The sequence below is a fragment of the Hirundo rustica genome, chromosome 7 (genome assembly GCF_015227805.2).
Source record: "Hirundo rustica isolate bHirRus1 chromosome 7, bHirRus1.pri.v3, whole genome shotgun sequence".
NCBI classification, from domain to species: Eukaryota; Metazoa; Chordata; class Aves; order Passeriformes; family Hirundinidae; genus Hirundo; species Hirundo rustica.
Window position 1 is genome coordinate 6,404,756 of NC_053456.1, and position 21,494 is coordinate 6,426,249.

Consider the following 21,494-nt stretch of genomic DNA (forward strand, 5'->3'; position numbering starts at 1 on the left):
CAGTGTGCAAGGAGGGCACGGAAAAGCACAGGAATACTGGAAGCCAACAGTACATTTGTATTTATTGAGTCACGTCCACAATACTGTAGCTGTTTGTACATTTGTAAAGTAATGCTGATCTTCTGCCAATTCTCATTGAACAGATGAAGGTCACTGGAAAGCAACATTGGCACGTGTGGGGGCAGAGGTGACAGAGCTGTCCCCTCCTCTCCCGTCCATGACAAGGGAGTGCAGGCAAAAAGCCTGGGTAAACACCAGCGAGCTGCTCAGTGAAACACCTCCGGGCTGCCATTGCCAGGCAGCTTTGGCCCCTGCTCACAGGGAAGGATATAAAGTATCCCAGCCCCTCGGTGAGCGCTGCAGGCTGGCAGGCAGACCCATGGCTCACTTAGAATGTCTGGGAGAAGTGACGAGATCTGGACAATCAGGAGAGTTTAGCACAAACTAGAGGATGAACTGTACACTTTAAATAAAAATAAAGATATTTCAGAAGCACTTGAAACAGCGATTAACCAAAAAATACCGGGCTCTGTGATTATGATTAGTAATAAATATAAATTACTTAACGTTTATATGTATCAATTTAAGTAGACTAACGTCACTTGATCCTGAAGTGTAAAGCAGCACGTTCTGCATCAATTTCAACATGAATATTTGCACACAGCCCCTTCTGGTCCGTAATTAAGCTAACGCAAGGAAAGGAGACAGAGTTTGAAACCGCTCCTGAAGCCATTCCAAACCTCGGAGATGGGTCGCTCCGGGCCCCTCCCACGGCGGCCGGTCCGAGTCCTCGGGCAGCGGCGCCCGGCGGTCCCTCCGCGGCGCTGCCCGCGTCAGAAGAAAGTGGTGTCGGCCGAGAAGGCCCCGGCCAGGCGGAAATCCTCGCGGGTCAGCACGCTGTACATGCGCTGCGGCAGCGCCTTGGAGTACGGCGCGGGCCGGGGCACGGAGGAGCGCAGGATCACCTCGCGGCCCGCGGGCGGGGGGAACTCGGACTGCACGCCCTGCCTGCGCTCCTCCTGCGAGCCCGAGCGCCGCAGCTCCTCCTCCAGCGGCGGCACGGCGGGGACCTGCCACAGAGCACAGCGACAGCGACGGTGACGGGGCACGCTGCTGCTAACGGCGGGGAACGGTGCTCAGAGGAGGATTAGACACGGGGAACGCAGCGAGAGGCTTTATGTGCACACACGGCAAAGCGCTAATGGGATGCTAGGAAATCAAGCGCGCTAACCGGATGGAAGAAGCCTCGTGTGCGTGGTGAAGCTCTGCCTAGCTGAAGTTCCTGATGTCTGGCCCTGTGAAGCAAGGCTGTGACCGGAGGAAATGGCCCCTTCTCAAGCAGGGTGCTCTCCTCGGCTCCCTGCAGCTACAGGAGGCCACGGCAGCCTCCACTCCAAAATCGTCAGTGCCGCTAGAGCAGTCCTGACAGGCACCTGCCTTCCAGACTCCAACACCGCTGCAGGATGGGCTTTTCATGGCCAGAGAGCCTGGCTGAAATCACTCTGCAGAGCGAGACTGCACCATCCCAGCAGCTGCTCGCTGCCTCAGACCAGGCAGCGATGCCTGGAGACGGGAGCAAGGGCTGGCACGCCCAATAAACATTCCCTAATTGCACACACCGATGGATACACGCCCTCACCAACCCTCATAGCCTCCTTCCTAATTCAGGCATGTACTGAGGTGTGGCTCCCACAAGAACAGGAAACCAGCAGAGAGCATCTCTGTGCTACACTTTACATAGTTACCCTGCTTCTTTCCCAAATATCTGTGTCCAAAACGTTCCATAGCTTCAGGAAGCACAAGTGTTGGGAATGCAGCATCCAGCTAATTGTTCATCACCACCTCCTCCCAAAACATCAACAAACAGTGGTGGCAACAAAGAATATAAAGGCATGGCCACATATTTCAGCATCAGAAAACATCAATACTCACTTGAAGAAATGTTTCTTGTTTGGTTGCTTTTTTCATTTTGAGAAGGTTTTTTTTAGTTGTCTTCTTTTTAATTAAACATTTCTATCTCTTTTCACTATGCATTATTAGGCTCTAAAAATAAAGTGTGAATGCAGAAAAACCATTCTGGAAACACAAAGTTATTTCTATGCTCCACATGTGAACACCAGTACAAACTAAATCTGGCTGCTGCACTTTATCTACCATAAGGTTCAGGTCTATGCAGAGAAGATGAGAGGGAAAGGAGGGACAAAGTCGGTTACCTCATCAGAAGATTCAGTCAGCTTGGAAAGGGATGAGAAAAGAACCAGTGATGAAAGACAGAAACAAAGGCAAGTCAGAGGTGACTTACAAGAGGTTAGGAGGAGACTGTAGGTTTAAGAGACATCATGCACTCCAAGAACATGCAATGGCTATCAGAATGTTCCTGAGAAAACTCAACAGAACACATTATACACAGCTCAGAGAGGAGGCCAGGTTCAAAAGGTAACGAACAAGGAACTCATTTCACTTCATTTACCAAACAGCTCTCTACTGAAATAACTCATGGCAGGTTAAACACAAAGTGGGCTTTGCAGCAAGTTGGTTCCTGTCCCACTAAGAAACTTTAATTAACACTGACCAGATACTGGTGGGAAATACCTGTAACCTGCTTCAGCTAGTGGTGTTTCAAAACAAAACCCTAGGAATCTGCACACATCCTAAGGGTACAAACTTACTCAGATCTGAAAACACACTGCCTCTCTGAGAGAAGCAAGTGCATGTGTGTGCATCACTTACAGGGCACAGTCTGAGGCTTTACAGGGGAGGCTGTAAGGGTGGCTGCTTGGCAGGTTCAGATTTGCAGACACATCTTCCCTAGAGACTGGAAGAATAAAAGAAGTGTCCTGATTTTCACTCCTCAGAAAAACCACGGTCTGTTTTCAGAATGGTCCTTTTTATGCTGAGTTGCAAAATCCAGATTATTATAAAAGCATTGATCCCTTTAAAGTGTTTAACACCCAATCACAACATTTTTCCAGCAATTATTTCCAAATGGGATTTCAGGCTGCTACCCTGTTATTACCACTGTAGTTACATTTGAGTTAGAAAATCTGATGCTATGAACAGGTGTAATTCTGATAGAAACTGAAGGCTGACTGCAGCCCATGAGCTTTGGAAATCAATACTTTCAGGCTAATTATTCCATAGACTGCTTAAGAGAAAAAGGCAACATTTACATCAGTATCAGCAAGGGAAGGGTCTCCAGAAAAACGATGCAACACTGGCAACAGGTAAACTGAATGCAGAAACTGAAAACCGAAACTTCCTAAGCGTGCTGGTTTCCACAGAAGAAATCTAAGTATTCCAAGCATAAGCCTCAATTTAAGAAGTTACTCCTTCTAAAATATATGTGACCTGTTCCTCTGCATTCCTCGGTGAAACAATCAACACCTGACCTTGCTGTGATAAGGCAGAAATTTGTCTTGCCCCAGTATCATTACTGATGTTACCACTGCAGTACATAAAGCATTACTGACACCTCTGTCTACCCAGCTGGCTTCAACTGTTCAAAATCCCAGCTCACTCGCTCTTCTTTGGTCTTGCAAGGTTCTGTTCCTGCCAGAATCATGTTGAACATCACAGAAAACACCCCAAGCACATTTATGACAGTGCATGCAGATATGCAGACAGAATACACTGGCACCATATGGTAACTCATTGCCTCATTCTGGTTAAATCAGGAGCGTGTGCAGCACAACCCAGAGCTCTCTTACCCTCTGAGCATTCACAAACAGCTTGTGAATGATGCTGCCAGCAGGTCCTCTTCCTGCACCCACAACTGACACTTCTGGCTGCTCCAGGAGACTGTTTACAAACCTGATGGAACAAATGGTAGGAAAGGAAAAAGGAATGGTTACTCCTTGGCCAGATGCAGTGTGCTGATCTAAAGGAACTCTTTCCTGTGCCAAGGCCTTCACCACCCATCACTTCCTGAGGGTGAGAACTGGCAGATTCTCCTGGTTCTTTATTATAAAAGTTTAAGGAAAAGATCCTCCTCTCAGTTACCTAAGAAGGAAACCCAGGCTCCTAAAGCAGATGTACAAAATCAAGAGGAAAGCCTCCATGGTGTTGGCCACGCAGAAGTATTCACAATTCAGTTTTCTATAGCACACAGACATTGCTTTGGTCAGACACCACATCTCTGAACTCCCAATGCGTACGGCACAAATGTCTTCTCCCCCTCCCAGCACAGCAGCAAGAAGTTAACTTGGGTTTTATAACACATTTGTCATCCCCAGCACCAAGTAAAGAACCTGACAGCAGGTGGTGATGCAAGGGAACATTCCTTGTCACTTTCCGTTCAGAGCTGCTCAGTGATGTTTCACATCAGCAAGGAGACAAGAGTAAGAAAGCTGTGGAAGGGGCTATGGCATTCCATAATATTCATAAAAAATACTGAATTTCTAGTCCCAATTTTACTGCTATGGTAACAGAGTTCATCAAATATACCTTTTATATACACACACACAAAAAAAAGTCCCCAGTACTGTCAAGATGAAACCAAATTCTATTAAAAAAACCTGGATCAAATGTCTCTAGAGATGTTTAATTGGAGGAGCACTGAGGGTACCCACACACACCATCTCTTACACATTCTAGTGACAGAGATGCCCAAATATGATTCCTAAGTATTTCTTTATTGTCACCGTTGCCCTAAGTTTTGAAAGTACAAACAAGGGCATCAGAGGAAAAACCAAACACAGTGAAAAATAAGAATTAAAAACCAAAACCAGTCACCTTTGTAGATCTTCTTTCTCCTCTTCATTTTCACATTTCTCTACCCCAAATTTTGCTTTGAGAGACCTTGCCCTGGCAATGATGGCTTCCACACTCATAATCTGAGCAATTATTTCCTGCAAGAGTTTAATAAAAGAGTAAATCAAAAAGATGTTCTTTTAACATTGCCATGAACAGTGCAAAAGTCTGTCAGGTTTTCAGCCCCAGCCACTACAAAAGCCTTACTTCCAACTTCTTGTCCTCTGGACTGGGAAAACGTAGCACTTTGCTGGAATGGGATATTATCTGCTTAATAATCTTCTTAACTGAAGATATATCTTCTAGTGCTTCTATTATAAGGAAAGGAACAAAGTTGTAATTACTGACTGCATCACTGTTCCCCCTTAAATACCTCAATAATTTATTAAACATTATTTACCTTCCTCCTTTACCTTGAGTACAGCTGCATGGATGATGCAAGGCAGGAGATGCCTTGCAAGGTCAGCTGGTTTCTGAACTGCAAGGTAATGAAGCACCTGCAACATTAGAAAATTTAATACTTTAGTGATCAAAACTGCTTCCCAAAGATAAGGTTAGCTAGGAAAGATGAATTCACAAGAATGGAACACCACCGTAAGACAGGACTTGAGAGGCAGTTTCACATTAATCCTCCCAACAGGTTAGAACGAAACTAAAAATACCTGTGTTAGGAAACTAAAGTGTTCCTAACTCATATGCAGGTAAAAATCTGGTTTATTTACTAATAATTCAAAGCAATACCTAAGTAACACCGAGTACTTTTAGGTACTTCAAACAGCCTCCTGTACAGCAGCAGCAATTGCCGATCAACCCTAACCACGCACAAAACAGGTCAGTAACTCTGAGGACACAGCACAAGGAGCTGACAGTGTTTAAATCTGCATGGGGATGAAGGAAGGAAGGAAGGGCTGCAGGCAGCATCACAGCCCAGACTGGCACCAGCCCCAGAGCTTTCACCTTCTCAGCCTCCCTGGTGTCATCAAAGAGCCTCTTCTGCCTCCGTGCTGGCACTGGCTTTGCTGTCTCCCAGGCCTCCACCCACATGTTGCTGGGAATCTTCATGCGGGCGCTCAGCTCGCCCCTGATGACTTTATTCCCCTTCTCATCAACCACTTCCTCCTCGATGTAGTCCCGAGGCGAGTACCACCTCACAAAATCCTCCAGGCAACAGCCAGGATTAGCTGCCTGCAGGGAGGAGAGGACAGAAAACTTGTTCCTGAAAAGCCCTATAAAAACGTGACAGCCTGGGTGGGAGGGCAATATGCTTTAGTGGGTAGAGATCAGAGTAAGAGACAAAACCCAGGAAATCCCTCTGTCCACAGCCAACAAACTGTACGGTAGGACAGAGGGAATAAAGCATAAACCAAGACAATGGCAAGGGGTAAAACCCACATCAGCAGCAACAACAAAGAAATCACCTTCTCATCACCCACTGTATGTACATTCATTACACCCATCAGTTATTTCAGGCAAGCTCAAAATGATACTGTTAACATTCTACCTGGCACCTGCCACATGCAAGAAACAGGAATTTTCATGAAGCTTATACCATTAAAGACTAGAGGAATCACTGGGCTGCCCAAGTACGCTTTCAGCACCAACTTTCTAACAATCCAGTAATAAAATTCACCATTTCTTCCTCAAACAAAAAAACCTTCATTTTTCATAGATACAATTATCACCACAATTAGCTACATCTATTGGTCCAGAACATAAAAGGAATCCCAGTTTCCTATTTGATGTACCTATGAAGAGTGTACTTGTGCTTCCACCTATAGTTCTCTATTTTAACTTTGAGGTTTTAGATTACTTGCACCATATAAATAAAACTTCTACATATATCTAATATGCCATGACTCACTGTTAATAAACTGATTACTGTTATGTTATAAATACTCTACAGCACACGATATCCTTTTGCCATAAACACAGCAATAATTACAAAGATATATACGATTATTTCATTACAGAATCTCCAATCCTTTTAGTGTTGAGCTGCTATGATGACAGCAGTGGATGTGCTCTTAGCTCCCTCTGCAGAGCTCAGACAAGAAGGGAAACCCAAACCCACAGTCAGTCCAGTCCCAACCTGATGAATGGCTGTTTCAATTCACAACTGATCAATTGCATGTTTGACGTGCTTTTTCCCTTCCCACAGACACTGTGTAAATTTACTGGGATGTTCCAGCGTAACGGAGCACATCCTCATAGATTCTGAAATGTCCCAAGAGTTTTCCCAACAGGTTTTTATTTTCAGCTCGAAACTAACTGGAAACTGTTTTGCGCAGAAAAACAACTTAGAACCCCTCAGGCCTGTCCAAGAGAAGCAGGAGTTTACTGAAGAAGAAGCCAATCTAATCTCCAGCAGCGTCCAAGCAGCGCTACCTTGAAGGACTCCATGTCGGAGAGCAGGCAGGCGCTCTGCATGCGCGCCCGCAGGTGAGCGCCCTCGGCAGACGTCCCCAGCTTGGCCAGCACCTCCGACTGCTCCTCCAGCAGGTCCTCAGTCATGGGGGCCGGCTCCTGTGACAGGGAAACACCTGACAGGTGACACCTGACCAGGGTGACAATCGGCCTCCGTGGCACTCAGCCCACACACGTGCAGGAGAAGCTCCCTCTCACCACAAGGTCATTCTGCTTCCTTTGTACTCAAAGGAAACCATCGCAGCTTTCTGCCGCTTAAAGAGCTCAGCCTCAAGTTGTGCATCTGAACAGGACACTAACAAAGAAACTAAACAGAAAATAACCTGGGAATGAGGCAACAATATAAGGATCCATTGCTAAAATGCCAAAATCCAAGTGAAATCCGGGAAGCGTTTGACTGGTACAGTTCTGCTGAAAGGGGTGAAAATCTACCCAAAGCAAAGCGGAATTTTTGCTGTTGGTGCTGTCAGCACATTATTAATTGAGAACATTTTGCCTGACTATTCTCTGCTCTTATGTTTTACCCAAGCAACATTAATTAGAAATAATTTCTCTCAGGAGAATGAAAATCACTGTATTCTTCATGCATGGCTGATTTCCAACTACTTTCTGTGACAGCACCACTTCCTGTTTCATCCCTGGTCACTGCAGGAAAGCCTGCTGATGTCAGGTAACATTTCTAGTTGTTTGATGATAAAACCTGCTTTAGGGAATGGCACCAAACCTAATGACTGTGGCCTTTTACATGTGAGCTGAGAAACTATAAAAAAACCAAAATACAGCAGCAAAACTGATGCAGTCCTGTGCAGAAAGTCAGGCAGAAATCTCCGTGGTGCAAGGACCACAGCAGTTTCTATTTTATACAAAAGAATGTAAGGATGGGATAGAAGATGCCTCAAGAATTGGAAATAAAAAGAACCCTAAATTTAAGGTAGGTAAGGAAGTTTAATTCTTGTTTAAAAATATTGTTTGGAGTGAAATTTGGTAGGGACACTCACTCTCAAACAAAACAAAGAGCGTGTGAGATTAACAGCCTCATTAAGTTCTAAAGATCAAAAACAAGGTCCTAGGTCAAGAACACTCAGCAATTTTAACATCAGACAGGTCTGTAACCTGCAAACCAATCACAGTTTCACAGTCCCAGGTATGAGCCACGATCTGTGTACTTTACTGCACATCTGGCTCAGCTCCTGCTCCCTCACCTGTGTTATTGGAACATAGAGAGGCTCTCCTGGATGCAGCAGCATCAGTTTTCCATGTGGATGCAAACGGCCTTCTGGTTTTAAGTTTACAGACTCTTTTGCTCCTTTCTTGCCATTTTCCTGTCCATTTCCTTTAAGATCTTCTGTGTCACTAAGACATTCAAAAAATTCCTCCTCACTGTCACTCCACGATTCCCAAGACTTGCCAAATTCTTTTTCCTTGTCAGGGTTGTCTCCAGAGTGGTCTCCTCCTTTGGCACCATCACCAGAAGTACCACCAGGTGAACGATCAGACATGCTCCCCCTTTTCCCCTCATCTCTTGCTTTCTTCCTTTCAATGCAACAATTGAGCATCTAATTTAACAAGTGAAAGGAACAGCAACAAAAAATTGTTCAGCAGTCATTTCCCTTACGGAGACAATCATACAGAAAAACTTGTAGAGCCATTGAAAATGTCTTACAGTTCTAAAAGACAACAATTCCACTGAACTGGTTGCTGTAACAAAATTTTTCTCAAGAAATGAATTCCACACCCCAAAACCACAAGCACAACTAAATCTACGAAAACAACACATTTAGCTAATAATTGCTATAATTTTGACAGTTTCCTTAGGAGAAAAATCATTCTTAAATTTGAGATATTTACCTGAAGTTTCTGATGCAGTAAACAACACCTCAGATCTGGAGAGCCATTCGCTAATCTAACAAAAGGTAGAAGAGTAACCATTATCAATTATGAAGTTGAATCTTTCACACACATGTGGTCTTAAATCACATGAAATCTAAAACAAAGACAAATATCCACTCTGAACCCACCCCCACCATTTCAACTGCACATTGTCTCAGTAGACAAGCCCAGAATTTAAATTTCGTGTTTCCCAGAGGTCACCTCAGGACCTCAGAGATCATTCACACTAGTGTGAAACACCCTGCATTTCCTGGTCAGTTTTCCAATTGGAAGTTGAAAAAGTAACTGGTTTCAAACAGGAATTAAGCATCTTTGTACTTTTAAAACTGTAATGCTACAGTGGAGTCATTGCTATACATTTCAGCTTCTATTTTATCAGCTGGTGTCACCATTTCAAAGTACAAACTAGTGATTAAATGGCCAGTCCGTCACATTAACAAAAAACCCCAAACCCCAACCAAAACACCACAACCCTAAAAGCAGGGTATCTTATTCCTCTGCCTGATCTTGAGAGAGCCCTTGGTTTGCTCTGCTCTGCTGCAGCAGCCAGAACCTGGAAGGGCTGGAATACCTGAAAAGGCCATTCATTGCACCGGCAGGACCTTGCAACAGCTCCCTTAGAAGAGAGGTGAAACTACACCACAGGATGTTTTTTCCCCCACCCTCATTCACACAGTGGAATGAATGTCTAAGCTGAGCTTCCCCAGGCATCTTGAAGTTTTCAAAGGAGGGCACAGATGCTTCTCCCTACTCCTTGCCCTTTCTAGCATTAAAATAAAACAGAGATAGCATTTGAAATTAAAAAAAAACCCCAAAACTGTATGTTTCAAAGTCACAGTGACCTCACTTTTCCTGGACCAATGAACATTTTCTATGACCAAGGAGCAAGAACAAGTCTCACCCTGGAATAAGGTAGTTGTTCTCCCATCTGTAACGCATTTCCAGCACAAACTCTTGCCAAAGATGTGCCACTCCCTTGACTCCTCCATGGTAGAAGTTTATCATACAAAGACATAAAGCCAATTTGTATGTCAGACTGTCAGATGGAGCAGACTTAAACTGACTGAAGAGATTCTAGGGAAGAAATAAAAGGAAGCAAGAAATACAGAAACAATAGCATTGTTTCCCAAAACCATGTGATCTCTTCACTGTTTGTCAGTGTAAGTGGCTAGGCAACATTTTAAGCTAAAAAGATACCAAAAACTACAGTCTTTTGAAGAAAAAAGGAATTAGAAGGAAGCAGAAATCATCAGTTTCTACCTAGAGATCCCACAAAGGTAAACTGCTCTTTCCAAAAGCTAAGTATTACAAGATGCAGGGCAAACACAGCAAAGTCTACAAACACACACTCAAAATGGAGCTCTCTCTTGTATCACTCAACAAAACTTACATAATCTTCATTCTCTGGAGGAGGATTGTTTCCTGCTGAAGTGCTGGCTCTGTTTTCAAACACATCTGCAAGTTTGTCAGCAGCATCAGGAAATAAGAACTTAAAAAAAAAAAAATTACCTTCCATCAGTACAGTTTTCCTGCCTTTCCCACTTTCTCCATAAAGCTACTGCTGGCTTCGTACCACATAATTAAAATAGCTAGCAGAGATCAGTTTTAGCCCACTTACAGTACACAGACTTGTAACAACTTGGGCTGCTCCAAAAAGCTGATAATTCAATTCAAATACTGGAACTGACATCAGATATCTTTAAATCTGCCACAGGCTCTAAAGCCAAGGCATCAGGTGCTCTCTGAAGCCACGTGCAGGGACAGCTCACTCACCAGGAGAATGGTGTTGAGCACATCATTGTTCAGAGGAGACTCATCCACGCCTCTGTGCTTGCGGATCTTTTTCTTGGCACTGTGAACCATGTTTGTGACTGACAGCTTGGGGATCGGGACCGGGGCTGGCTCCGTGAGCTTGGACAGCGCGTGGCTGATATCTGCCACCTCTAGCAAACAAAACAAAGGCAATTAGAACACAATTAAAAACCCACAAACACTGGAACACGTCTCTTCAAAAGTTCACCTAATTAGGTCTTAATTGGCCTATTGACCTTGTATTGATATTTAACCCCTTGTGAACCAGAGGTGCACCTCTGCTGGCAGGTTCCAGGCCTGGCATTCACTGTTCTTAGCAAATACCGGCAGCAGCAGGAGGTCACAAATGAGTCACAGACTGTCCTGGATTTAATCCACCAAATAAAGTCCAGACTGAGCTGGCTGCAGGCAGTGCCTGCTGTAGCAGCACTATTACTGCAGCGTTACCAACAGAGTACCCCAAAAGCCTGCTGAAGACTCGGTGTTTAAACCTTGTTCATACATCAATAACCACACTGCGGCTAACAAAGACTGCTTCAGCATAAGTCTTTAGATAAATCTTAAATAAATCCTGTGTTGATCACTGGCTTCACACAGGGTAAGCACAATTCTGTTTTAGAGTCCTCAGGTAAACTTCTCAAATCGAAAGACTGATTTTTCCAAGCTGCTGCTGGTAAACTTTAGAATGTCTCTTACAATAAACTGAATTAATATTGTTATAAGAAGAGCTGACATTAAAGTGAATAATTAGCAGCAGCCTGAAAAAGCCCATCTTGGCAAGCCCGGAGCTAAGAAGGGCTGAAGAAACTGTATGTCAAGCACTATGAGTAATACACCCTCCTCAGTCTAACACCTTTTTAAGCTCACTAGCAAGCTCCTTCAAAACTAAGATCAAGTATAACCAAGGAAAATACATTGATACAGGCCACATTTGGAGGGAAGAACAGGTGACAAGCAGCAGGAAAGAAGGGAATTTTTCACTAGATACAGTAAGAAAATCCAAAGAGAGGGACAGAGACATCAAAAAGATGGCAGTATTTATATAGCTGGGATAATGCCTAACTTGCTGGTCATAATTTGGGAAGTTTTTATTTTCTTCTTTCCTTAAAAGCCCTTCAAATGGAGAAGATGAGAGCAAAGCCTTTCAAACAGATTAAAGACTTTTTAAACTGGCTGTTAATGTGCACTACAGAGTACATCAAAAAGGAGAAAGAAGTGGAAAAAGCAAAAATGCATACAACTATACAGACAAATCTGATGCGTTCTATGACCAACTCTTGTACATTTTAGTCAAATTTTCAGCTTTCCTATTCTTGTAAAAAGAAACAGCCACAACCATAACAGAGGTAATTGTCCCTCTGGGATTTTGGGAGCTAAACTTATCTAGAATTCATGAGAAATTTCACCATGAAGCCCTGGCCAGCAAATTCCCAGAATTACAGAGAATGTGTAAGAGTTAAAAATACCAGTCAAGATCAGGGTACAGGGAGGGTAAACTAACACAAAACAATTAAATACAAATAACACAAATCAGCTGGGTTTGAGTTTTACCTTTTCCTTCCTCATCAAATGCAGACCTTCCGAGTATCTCATCCGTTGACTCCTTCCGACGGCAAAGCTTGAAGAATTCAGTAAGGAAGTCACCTGTAAGAGGAACAAAGCTTCTGAACTCGGCCAAAAATCTCGCTGAACAATGAGCCAACACTGCAAACTATGCCCCAAGGACAGCGATTTTTATCTTTACTTCTGAAAGAACATCTGATAATTAGTTCTGAAGCACAAATATCTTAAACCACATAATTAAAGCTTAGGTAAATGCACACCCAGGCAGCTCTTGGCCACCTCTCCAGAGCACAGCTCTGTCTGCAGTTTCATTCACCTAAAGAAAGACAAAACTTGGGAAGTTTTGAAGTCCTTTTCTCCGCAAGCTTAAAGGCAAGGACAGACAGAGGAGTACAGCTCTCCAGAAGTATTAATCTTCCCTGTAGACAGGTTGGTGGAGATGGATACAGGCAAAACACACCTAATAAAATGGGGAGATTCTAGGAAATCTAAATTTTCAGAGAACACAGAGAAAATTCTTATTCTCTGGAACCTGGTGAAGTAAGAACAGTGATGAATTCCACCATACAGACACAGAATAAACTACAACAGGAACTTACATACTCGCAAAGCTTGTGTTCTTGAAAAAGAAGCCCAAAATACTGCGCACTCAAAAAAATGAGGGGAGTGAGCAAACAGAGGCCATCAGGTAACCAACAGTTCAACCCTAACTTCATAACTTGGTAGTTTTAATTTAAAAGCTGCAAGAGAAGACAGGAAATTCTGATATCTTACCCAACAGACACTGAGGGTTATCTGCTTTTCTAACTCTCACAGACCACTGGGGTGCTTGAAGCGGATCCAGGTCACTTGGGGGAAAAAAAAATTAAAAAGGAAAAGAAAAAAAGAAAAAAGAGAAATGCCACTCTAAGTATTGGAAAGATGATATCAAATTTTCGATAAATGTCATGTCATAACCAGTGAGGTCACCACACGACAAACCGAAGTGCAAGCAAGAGTCCCTGTTCTCATGTATGTGCACATGAACAACAAACACTTCTTCCTCTTTAGCAGAAAACCTGGATGACAGCTTTTGGGGGAGGGATATCAAGCAGTGAATTCCTTTTACCTTCCATGCTCCACTATCATCTTTTCCAGGAATACGTGATACACAAAATTTTCAAGTCTAACATGGGAATATGCTCAAAACCAGGGGCTTTTGTTCTGTTGAGATTACAACAGAGTAATATTTTCTCACAGAAATACACCTCAAAAGGTGTTTTCCCCAATTAGATGTTCCATCAGCTGACATTAGCATTCCTCAGAATGAGTTCTTTCTCACATGCAAAGCCACACAGTGTTTGAGATGACACTAAAATGCAGCAGTGAGCAAAAAAAGCACACTTATTTGCAACTCAGACAAAATACTTACGAATAAACATCGTTGTCGACAATTATCCCTTCTGCGAGGTGAGGCCACGTTGTAGCCAAATGCAGCTCACTGAAACAAAACAAGATTTCAGTCTTTCAGCGAGAGCAGAAAGTGCTCCCTCCATCACAGTTCATGTTTTGAAAGGTATTTGTGATAGTTCATATTTGATTCCCTCTATGTACTTTTACTCCAGTAAGTTTTCTCTCTGCATACGAGAGCAGGTACAAGCCTTGAACAAAAGCACATCATTTTTAAGGTTTATCTTGAGGTATATTTCAAGGTAATAATTTCAGAGAAAAATGGGGTACTGCAGAAGTTTATAGTAAAAGCCATATGAGCTTGAACTCTGAATATTCATCAGACAGTTTTACAAATGGTCTTATTTGCTGTGCAACCATTACCCTTCACTGAAGTTTCTGGTGTACTTGAATAATTAAGTATCTGTTGGACATGCTCAGTGGTGGGTAGGCAAAGCTAAGATTTGAAAGAACACACCTCTAAATCCTCCATTAAGGAAATTATAAAACAGTTTTCTGAACTCTTCTCCTACCTAATAGGATCTTCACAGGCACCAAATGGCAACTTCCCAAATTCCAGGCCTCCAACTTCTCCCCCAACTAGAGCATCTATATCTGGAGAAAAATCAACACATTTCCATAAAGAATCTGTGGGATATTTGAAGCACCATATCACCTTCATTCCACTGCAGGATGACCAGAGAAGAGCTGAGCAGTTAAGGTGACTGAGCTTGGAGAACACAATCCTAACACACAGTCAGAGTAATTGCTCCCAACAGAAACTGGGAAGTGACTGTGAAACAGGACATTTGAAGGGACAGATAAAACTCTTGTAATTTGTGTTGAGGGAAGGTTATTCCCTTCATACAGGCCATGATGATAGCCATAAAGACGGCCCTAAAGCTTCAATGCTGGCACAAGAACAGACACAAAAGTGCCATAAAAATACTTGGGCAGGAAATCAGTTCCAAGCAGAAAAGGAAGACTCTGGAAGAGAAACTCTTCAGAGTGGAAAAACAACTACTTTTAGAAGTTGACAATTTTTATCAGAAGAGGACTTAATCACATGACCTTGGGGATTCCCTGTAGTCCCAAGTACTTAGAGATGCCTCCTAGCACCCGCAGGCACTTCCCATGTTATAGCCTTCAAATAGATAAATCAAAACCAGACAGCCTTCACTGAACAAAAATGAAAGTGGCTAATAATACTAATGTATTGTAATGCCATTATAATAATGCTGTTACAGCATCTGATCTGCAATTTTAACTGCATCTGGCAAACTGTTTACAAACAAAACAATCGAGCTATTAGCACAGATAAAGTATCTGGATAACTTAATTACATAATTTCTTCTGCAGAGAAGATAAAAGACATTTAAATTCTTTGGTTTCATTTGAGAAGAGCTAATTGAGTGACGGTATTTAAGTTCCAGGTCTAGTTCTTCCCAGTGAACATAAAACCACAAGTGCACGTAGCAATAGCAGTAAAACTGATGCTGTCCATCTCCAGTTTTGCAACACACTTTTGGCTCCCTTAACCACAATACTACTACTAAAGGAGTGGAAGTTATTCCAACTGCTCCAATCAAGAAATATGATCAGAGTGATACAACTCATCCATGAGAAACCAGAGATCCTGACTTAATGAATAACTACAGCAAGGCAGTGAGACTACAGAAAATAGATTTTGTGTCTGCAGAAACAATAAAAAGATAAAATCTGTGGATTTCATTTCCCAAGTTCTTTAGGTAAACTTGGTTAACCAAAGAGGAACTATAATTTAAAACAGCACTGGATTTTCTCTCTTTAATAAGCAGGACTCTCTTTAATCATATGTCCAACATACGTTCCTTAGCTACAGAGCACAGAATCAACCTCACTGCATACTTCTTCAAAAGGTAGAATTTTGATTAGTGTACTTTTTTAAGCAAAGGAAAGCCAAACAATTAGATAACCAAGGCCATGTGAGTTCTGTCTCTCCAAAGGTATCCTAAATACCTCAAGCTTGTTATGTAAAACTGCTACCAAGGCAAGAAAAGAGCTTGGGCATTTTAACTGTTCCACCACCTTGTACCTAAAACATCACATCACCAATAAAATGGATGTTAAGGAGGAACTAATATCTTCCCTCTTCCTATGGGTTTGTTTACCTTTGAGAAGTTTATAATTAATTTTCTGCTACTACGTATATAGAAATAGGTCTGTTAAAAACAATTCCTTGATACTCAAGGAAGACAGTGCCACCATCAAGCAACAATGAGAGATCATTCTGAGAGTACCAAACAAGTAACTACCTCTATTTTTCCTAACCAGCATCACTATGGCATAAAATTATCAAGTCTGCTCTTTAAATTTAAGACTATATAGTATTTCTCCCCCTCATGCAAGGCTACTGTAACAAAAGACTTGTTCAGAAATTCCTCTGGCATTAAATTTAGTACTGTGTCAACAATAAGAAAAATCCAAACCTTTACCTCAAGTGAGGTCCATATAATATTTTCTGCTTTTCCCACTGTTAATACTTAAATAGCAAAGTATCAAAATAAGGTACTTTATAGAAAGAATTGACAAAAACTCCCCCAAAAGTACTAGCATCTACTAGAATCTGAATCTAAACATTTCCCTAAGAAATTCAGGGCAGAATTCTTCACAGATTCAGTCACACATTGAAATCTTCAGAGATTTCATTCCACATAGATGTCACCATGTTAGAAACATCATTGTATTTCTCAATGCTGACTAACCCACATTTCCAGGCACAGCCCCACCCAAAACACCTGTCCCAGCCATGAGCTACAACCCGAGAGCAGCTTTAAGCTGGCAATCCCAGAGTGGGATTGGGCTGAAGCCTTTCCTAGCAAAGCAGGAAATGCTTAAATTCTCCTGGCAAGATACACAACTATTGTCTCTAGCATCGAGCGGTTGTCTGAGAACAAGTTATTCTGAGGGCACAAGTCTCCTACCTGGTGGCTGCTGCGGCCAGAAGTACTGCTGCCAGTCCTGGAGCACGAAGGTAAGCCGAATAGCGATGCTAACTGGAGGCAGAGGTGTTAAAGGGCAGCCCTTCAAAACATCAGAGAACAAATTCAACGCAGAGTAAACGCTCTCCAACGCTCCAGGGGCTGAACATGAAGGACAAGTAACATCAGCTTTACACTCACAATCTTGGTTTTGAAGATGTCCAGCAGCCCTGACAAGTGGGTGTACTGGCTGGGCACCTTGCGCAGGTGAACCATCTCGAAGTCCGTGCGAACGCCCGGGCCCTGGCACTCCCCCACGTACATCCGGCGCCACTTGTGATGGATCTGCACAAACAGCGGCACCTGACTGCAAAACACCGACACCGCCCATCATTTACGTGTCCTGCTGCCTCGCGGGCTCTAAAACCAGCTGAGTATTCCAGCATAACTTCATTTCGTCCTTGAAAATGTATTTTCTCTTAGATGAACGCACTTTGAAACACTTCATAGGAATCACAGAAAAGCACTGTTAATGTCGTTATTAAGCAGAATGCCAAACAAATTGCCATGCCATAATCACAGCCATGACTTCACTTACCTCGTTTTCAGTCTATATAATTTTTAAAATTATTAAGAAATTACTGTTACTACACATAGGGAAGAAATCCTCCTGCAAAAGTGATGTTTTCTCCATTACCAATTATTCCAACAACTTCTAGCAGCTTTTAAAAGCCTTTAAGGTTTTTAAATAATAATGAAAATAAACAAAACATCCATCTTTATACACAGGAATTATTTTTAATCCTTCTCTAACAATATTACAGTGCAAATACAAAAAACCAATGCGTTTTGTTAGCTTTTTAATACTTTTTCCTCACGAATGCAGTATGCTGGAATTTTACCTGGGCATGTAAAGAGGTTTATGCTTTCACCTACCAGCCAGTGTTGCCCAGTGCAATGGAAATGGAACTCAGCAAGAGGTTACACTTGGATTCACTAACAACAGCATCGTTATTTGCAGCTGGAGCAATAACCACAAACTCACGTAAGCCGTACCTTGAGAGAGAGAGAGAAATAAGCACGTTTCTAGTCTCTGGCAAGCCAGCTGAAATAATATAAAAAAAAAAAATATTGTGACCTGGAGAATCTAATTGTCACCAACAGATTGTGGAATCTGTTAATTTGATGAAAGCACCTCTTTATTCTTAGAGAGGTCAAGAAGTGAGTGGGCAGGGAGTGCTGCAGATCCTGAACTCACAAACTACCTGAGTTTAACAGCATTCCAACACTGTAATGTGTCTGACTGCGAGGACTTCAGGTCTAACATTCCTGAGGTTTTCGAGATAATATTAATAACGACTGAAACTATTAATACATAAAACCAATCTCTCTAGGAGCAATGCTATTACGTGCTCAAGATTTGCATTACTGGGAATACAGTTGTTTCTTAAGGTGGTACAGCTTTCCTTTTTAAGAATGTACCTAAATATTACATATATAAAAGCTTGGTTAATATATGAAATTAAGACAAATGTTTGGGGGGGAATAAACCAAATTAAGGAAAAGCCCACTACGATGGGCTTTTTTTGCACTCCTTCCCTGTGTCTAGTACAAAGAATCATTTTACTTAAGCTTAAACTTTTAATTGAAAAAACAAATATACAAGTAATTGTGCCAGATCTTGCAACTGCTATGCTCATTTGCAGTAGAGATGAGAGGCAGAACACATACCATCTCACCAGACAGTGGGCTCGAGGAGGAAAGTCATTGCTCATGCACAGCAAGTCCTGCATTGGCAGAGGAAGGGCATCTGTGACAAAAATTGATACGTAATCAATGGATCATCACATCCATCCAGCTCACTTACAACTGCCTTGTATTAGCACTGTGTGAATGCAAAGCAAACTAAAAGCAGAAATGTCAGATCACACTCATCAGGCCTCAGAAAATCCCACACAGACACAAATCAGCACACCGTGGACTCCACACTCTGCTACTGTCTTTTGTCATTATCCTTACAACTGTGGAAGGGAGCTATCAGGTACCTTCTCCCAGCTCTTCCTTCCCATCTTTGTCACTGGGTTCTTGCACAAGATAATGGTGGGTAACTGAGAATTTGAAGTCTGCAAATGAAATTTCATCCGATTTCTCTTCCCAAGTCCCTGTGGTAAATATACCCTGCATATAAAAAAAGAAGATATTATCTCATAAATTTAGGTTCATTAGTCTTTAAAAGTATATGTTTATGTGATCAATAATGTTTATTCATGTTTTTCTACTGCCTAATGGCTCAGCATGATGTAATCTCAAAAAGCAGTTCTCAAAGCTCTTCACTATAAAGGTAACTTAGCCAGCTGCTAAAATCCCTGTTGCCAATAATCACGATCATCCAAAAATCAAATATCATCTTGCAGTATTCAGAACTGCATGGCAATAAAGATTTGCACCCTCCCATATGCAACTGCATATCTGAAGATATGCACCCTCAACTTTGCCCAGAGACAGAAGTTTTCCACCTGGGATTTTATCTATATCTAAACCATTTTGTGCAAATATTACCTTGATATTTACTTTCACCAACAAATTATTATTTTTATCTATAACTTACAAAACTTCTGTAAGGATAATTAATTAATAAAAATACATGGGAATGTGTAAGAAAATCAGCACCATTACTCCTACTAAAAGCAACTGGGACAATCCTTGGTCTCAAAGGGTGTTAAGAAGAGAGCTCTGGTCTAGAAAAGAAGACATGCAGGAATACAGGGACAGCTAAGGTGCACTTCATGATGTAACATAAGTTTTTATTCCAAATACTCTGTCCCTGACTAGAATGAAAAGCAGTAAGGCTCCTCTGGAAACACAGCAGCCATTCCGTACAAACCAGCTGAGTTTATCTGCATTACTATGCAGAAGAGCTCAGCAATTTCCTCTGCATTTCACAGGACTGAGAAAGCGTCACAAAGGCTCTAATTAGACTCCCAAAAAAATCTCTCTCATCTCTGAAACACGCTGAGTCACAAGAAGCACTGTGCAAACCTCAGCCATAAGTTCATGAGGTGTGACAAGGGCACAAGGCAGGACAAAAAGATTCCTTAAGTATTTAGAGCAGCTTCAAGCGTGTTTCCAGATTCAAACTGAGAATTTAAAAAAAAAAAAGGAAATCACTAAGCCCTACATGAAGATCCATCTTTGTCAGGGAAGCAGCCTGTTCGGCAGATGGCCCACCAATAAAATTACAGCAACTGTTTGCCAAACTGACACTTTTACAAGTGAAATTCCCCAATAAAGTCATTATGTGCCACACCTAAGAAAACAGCAAGAGACGAAATATAGGTGTGTATTATTGTATTGTTAATTAGCCATTCAAAATTCTACAGGAAAATTCGGAAGCAGTAACTGACCTTATCTAGGGGTTTGCCTGAAGAAATCCCAATAAGTTTCCAGTCATTCAACACTTCTTCTATTTTCGAAATAAATCTATTAGGGAGGGGAAAAGGCATTAATGTTTGCTGAACACTAAACTTGTATTTTAATTCAGCCACCTAAAAGCGGGCAGTATGTTGTAGTATGTTCTACCATGGAATTCCTTAGAAAAGCCCAAAGAACGAACACAAGTATCACAGTAAAGCCAGAGCAACTGCTTCTTTTTACACAAAACAGTACTCCTATGCTTTAATTTTACATGATAGCTACTTTTAGCTATGAGCATCTTTTGACTGTTTTAAAAATCTCACCTTTTTATTTTTCTGACACTGCAGCACATAACATTTAACTCGTTTCATTGTTCACAGATAGATAAGCATTGAAAACAAAATTATACACTAAATTCAGATTTAAAGCACAGCATTTGAAATCTCTCAAACGCGATCACTATTGGAAAAAGCACTTATGAATTGATACATTCACAATACAAGAGGGTTCTTCACCTTTCTTCGTACGTTGTTCTCCTAACTTTTAAAGGCTTCAGCTACGAGATGACTGTCTTAACAATCAGACAGCTACTTAGAAAACACATAAGCCTTCTAAACGTATATTCTAATCCCTTGCAAACAGGTATTAAACCGGACCTTTCACTAAGTTCAGAAACAGCTCGACCAGAGCCTCTTAAGCCGCTCTTCGGCCGCGGCCTGAGCCTAAGGCGGAACAGCCGGGAAAAGGCTCCGGGAAAGGCTCCGGGAAAGGCTCCGGGAAAGGCTCCGGGAAAGGCTCCGGGTGCTCCCGGCCCGAGGGAGCGGTGCGGCCGAGCCGGGCCGGGCCGGGCTCGGCGGAGCCCCCGCGTCACCCGCGCCGGGTGAGGGGCGCGGCAGCACCTACCTCTCCCACTCGGAGGCGGTGGTGAAGTCCGTGATCTCGAACACCTCCGACTCGGGCTGCGGGGAGAGAGCGGGAGAGGCGGTGAGCGGGGAGAGCAGGGGGAGACAGGGGGAGAGTCGTGGAACCGGGAGAGAGGGCGAGGAGCGGGACACAGACTCACGTCGCTGTCCGCCGCCATCTTGCGCCGCAGCCGGCCGCCCAGCGGCGGAGGCTGCCGGGAACGCGGTAGAGGCGGTGCCTCCTCAAAGCCCGGACCTCCCTCACAGCCCGTGGCTCCGGGGCTCCCTCACAGCCCGGTTCCCCTCACAGCGCGCCTCTCCTGGGCTCCCTGGCAGTCCGTCGCGGCTCGTC

At 42.7% G+C, this 21,494-nt stretch overlaps 1 protein-coding gene across 3 annotated transcripts; it reads right to left on the reverse strand.

Moving 5' to 3' along the window:
• Positions 1-34: 34 nt before the first annotated feature.
• RAB3GAP1 (RAB3 GTPase activating protein catalytic subunit 1) lies at positions 35-21,376 on the reverse strand. Of its 3 annotated transcripts, XM_040068878.1 has the most exons (25): positions 21,304-21,376; positions 21,144-21,199; positions 20,231-20,306; positions 18,872-19,004; positions 18,558-18,636; positions 17,763-17,882; positions 17,028-17,193; positions 16,830-16,929; positions 14,400-14,481; positions 13,850-13,918; positions 13,213-13,286; positions 12,427-12,519; positions 10,837-11,006; positions 10,454-10,552; positions 9,965-10,137; positions 9,022-9,076; positions 8,376-8,729; positions 7,135-7,272; positions 5,707-5,934; positions 5,150-5,246; positions 4,957-5,060; positions 4,732-4,847; positions 3,708-3,810; positions 2,214-2,234; positions 35-1,070 (listed from the first exon to the last, which is right to left on the reverse strand). In XM_040068878.1, the coding sequence occupies exons 1-25, from the start codon at positions 21,319-21,321 to the stop codon at positions 834-836; spliced, it is 2,961 nt and encodes a 986-aa protein (XP_039924812.1). In that variant the 5' UTR covers positions 21,322-21,376; the 3' UTR covers positions 35-833. The 3 variants fall into 3 exon arrangements, with proteins under 3 accessions (XP_039924812.1, XP_039924813.1, XP_039924814.1); XM_040068879.1 differs by lacking the exon at positions 2,214-2,234; XM_040068880.2 differs by lacking the exon at positions 35-1,070 and having other exon boundaries at positions 1,103-2,815.
• Positions 21,377-21,494: the final 118 nt, after the last annotated feature.